The sequence below is a fragment of the Plasmodium gonderi genome, assembly GCF_002157705.1.
Source record: "Plasmodium gonderi DNA, contig: Pgo-contig_146, whole genome shotgun sequence".
Lineage (NCBI taxonomy): Eukaryota > Apicomplexa > Aconoidasida > Haemosporida > Plasmodiidae > Plasmodium > Plasmodium gonderi.
In genome coordinates this window covers 19611-21052 of record NW_021629068.1, presented here as the reverse complement: position 1 = coordinate 21052, position 1442 = coordinate 19611, and the positions used below count along the sequence as shown (strand labels likewise).

Sequence of the window (1442 nt, the reverse complement as noted above, 5' to 3'; positions counted from 1 at the left end):
AATATATTTATAAAATGCGTATATTGTATGTATAGGTTTATTAATATGTATATAATTTTTAAAAAAATTATCCCTAATGTATATGCTACTGTTATATATTATTCTTTAATAACGTAATAAGAATCTAAACATAATAGTATTATTTAAAATTCAACAAACTTAACAGAGAATACATCTATTATCAAAATATTATTTGTTAATGATAGTTATTTTACGTTTAATTATTTATAATTAAAAGAAATAAATGTTATTTTTGCTTTATTTGATATTAGTTACAAATTAGTTTTACTAAGAATATGGAAGAGGTATGATTTTTCTTTTTAGCTTAATTATAATTTATATTTCATAATTTTATAATGCGTTATTATATAAATGTTATGCATAATTTATTTTTAAAAAATGTTTTTGTAAATATTATAATTTTTAATTTTAGTTCAATTATAAAGACATTTTCCCCAAATGTATAACACATTATGACAATGCCACAAGTGAAAGCATAGGTAATGTCAATATTAATATTAAAAATGCGTGTGAACTGATAATACATATGTTAGAAGTTAAACATGAAAAGAAGAAATTATTTTTAGATGAATGCATAGTACTTAGTTATTTTTTAAAAGTCATAAATTCTAGAAATAATGAAAAAGAAATAGGTTGTAATTATTTCAACTACAAGCTTAAACAGCTATTGAGGCAGTGTAAATTTAAGCATGAGAACACAAAAACTGCATATGATGAAATGAATAAAGCTTATGGTCAACATTATTCAGCTATTCATAATATTTGTACTGATCTTAAAAATCTTGATGAAGATACCTTTTTAAATTTATATTTTTTGGAGTGGTTGTATTATTTTCTTCAAGTATACGAAGAAGAAAAGGGTGGTACTTCTAGATGCCCAATGAAAATGCTTGATTATAATAAATATTTAATCTTTCTCTCAGAATGTGATCAAACTCTTAATAAGAGTTTCTGTGAAATTATCAAAGAACTGCAAACACAAAAAAGTGATTATATAAATTTTATATCTAAATGTCTAGAAGATGCTAAACTCTCAGCTATAACCACTGAAACAAATACGGTTCGGGTTGCTGTAGCGACTTTTATTGTATTATTTACAATATTAATAATTTTATTTATTTTTTATAGAGTTAAATATACAAATAATTTAAAAAAAGGCAGTAAATTAAATTATGTGTTAAAAATTATTATAAATATTTACATTAAAAAAAAAGTATATAAATATAAGTACTTTTTTCCTTTCTTATTACTAACAGTTTACTTTTTTAGGATTATGTCTTCAACGAAAATTATGGAGGATTAGAAGTCACTTGAATTATGAAAATAAAGACAATTACATATTAAATGATATCTTTGAATTGGAATACAAACGCTCAATTCAGGATGAATACAAAGTAGAATACTCCTCAGTAGGCTATTAA

The 1442-nt window shown here is 22.1% G+C and overlaps 1 protein-coding gene across 1 annotated transcript; it reads left to right on the top strand.

Annotated features, from left to right (window-relative positions):
• Nucleotides 1-356: 356 nt before the first annotated feature.
• Nucleotides 357-1442, top strand: PGO_001435 (variable surface protein; the record flags this gene model as incomplete). The annotated part of the gene is made up of 3 exons (XM_028690949.1): nt 357-374; nt 434-1150; nt 1278-1442. 3 exons carry the CDS (start codon nt 357-359, stop codon nt 1440-1442), a joined length of 900 nt encoding a protein of 299 aa, XP_028546750.1.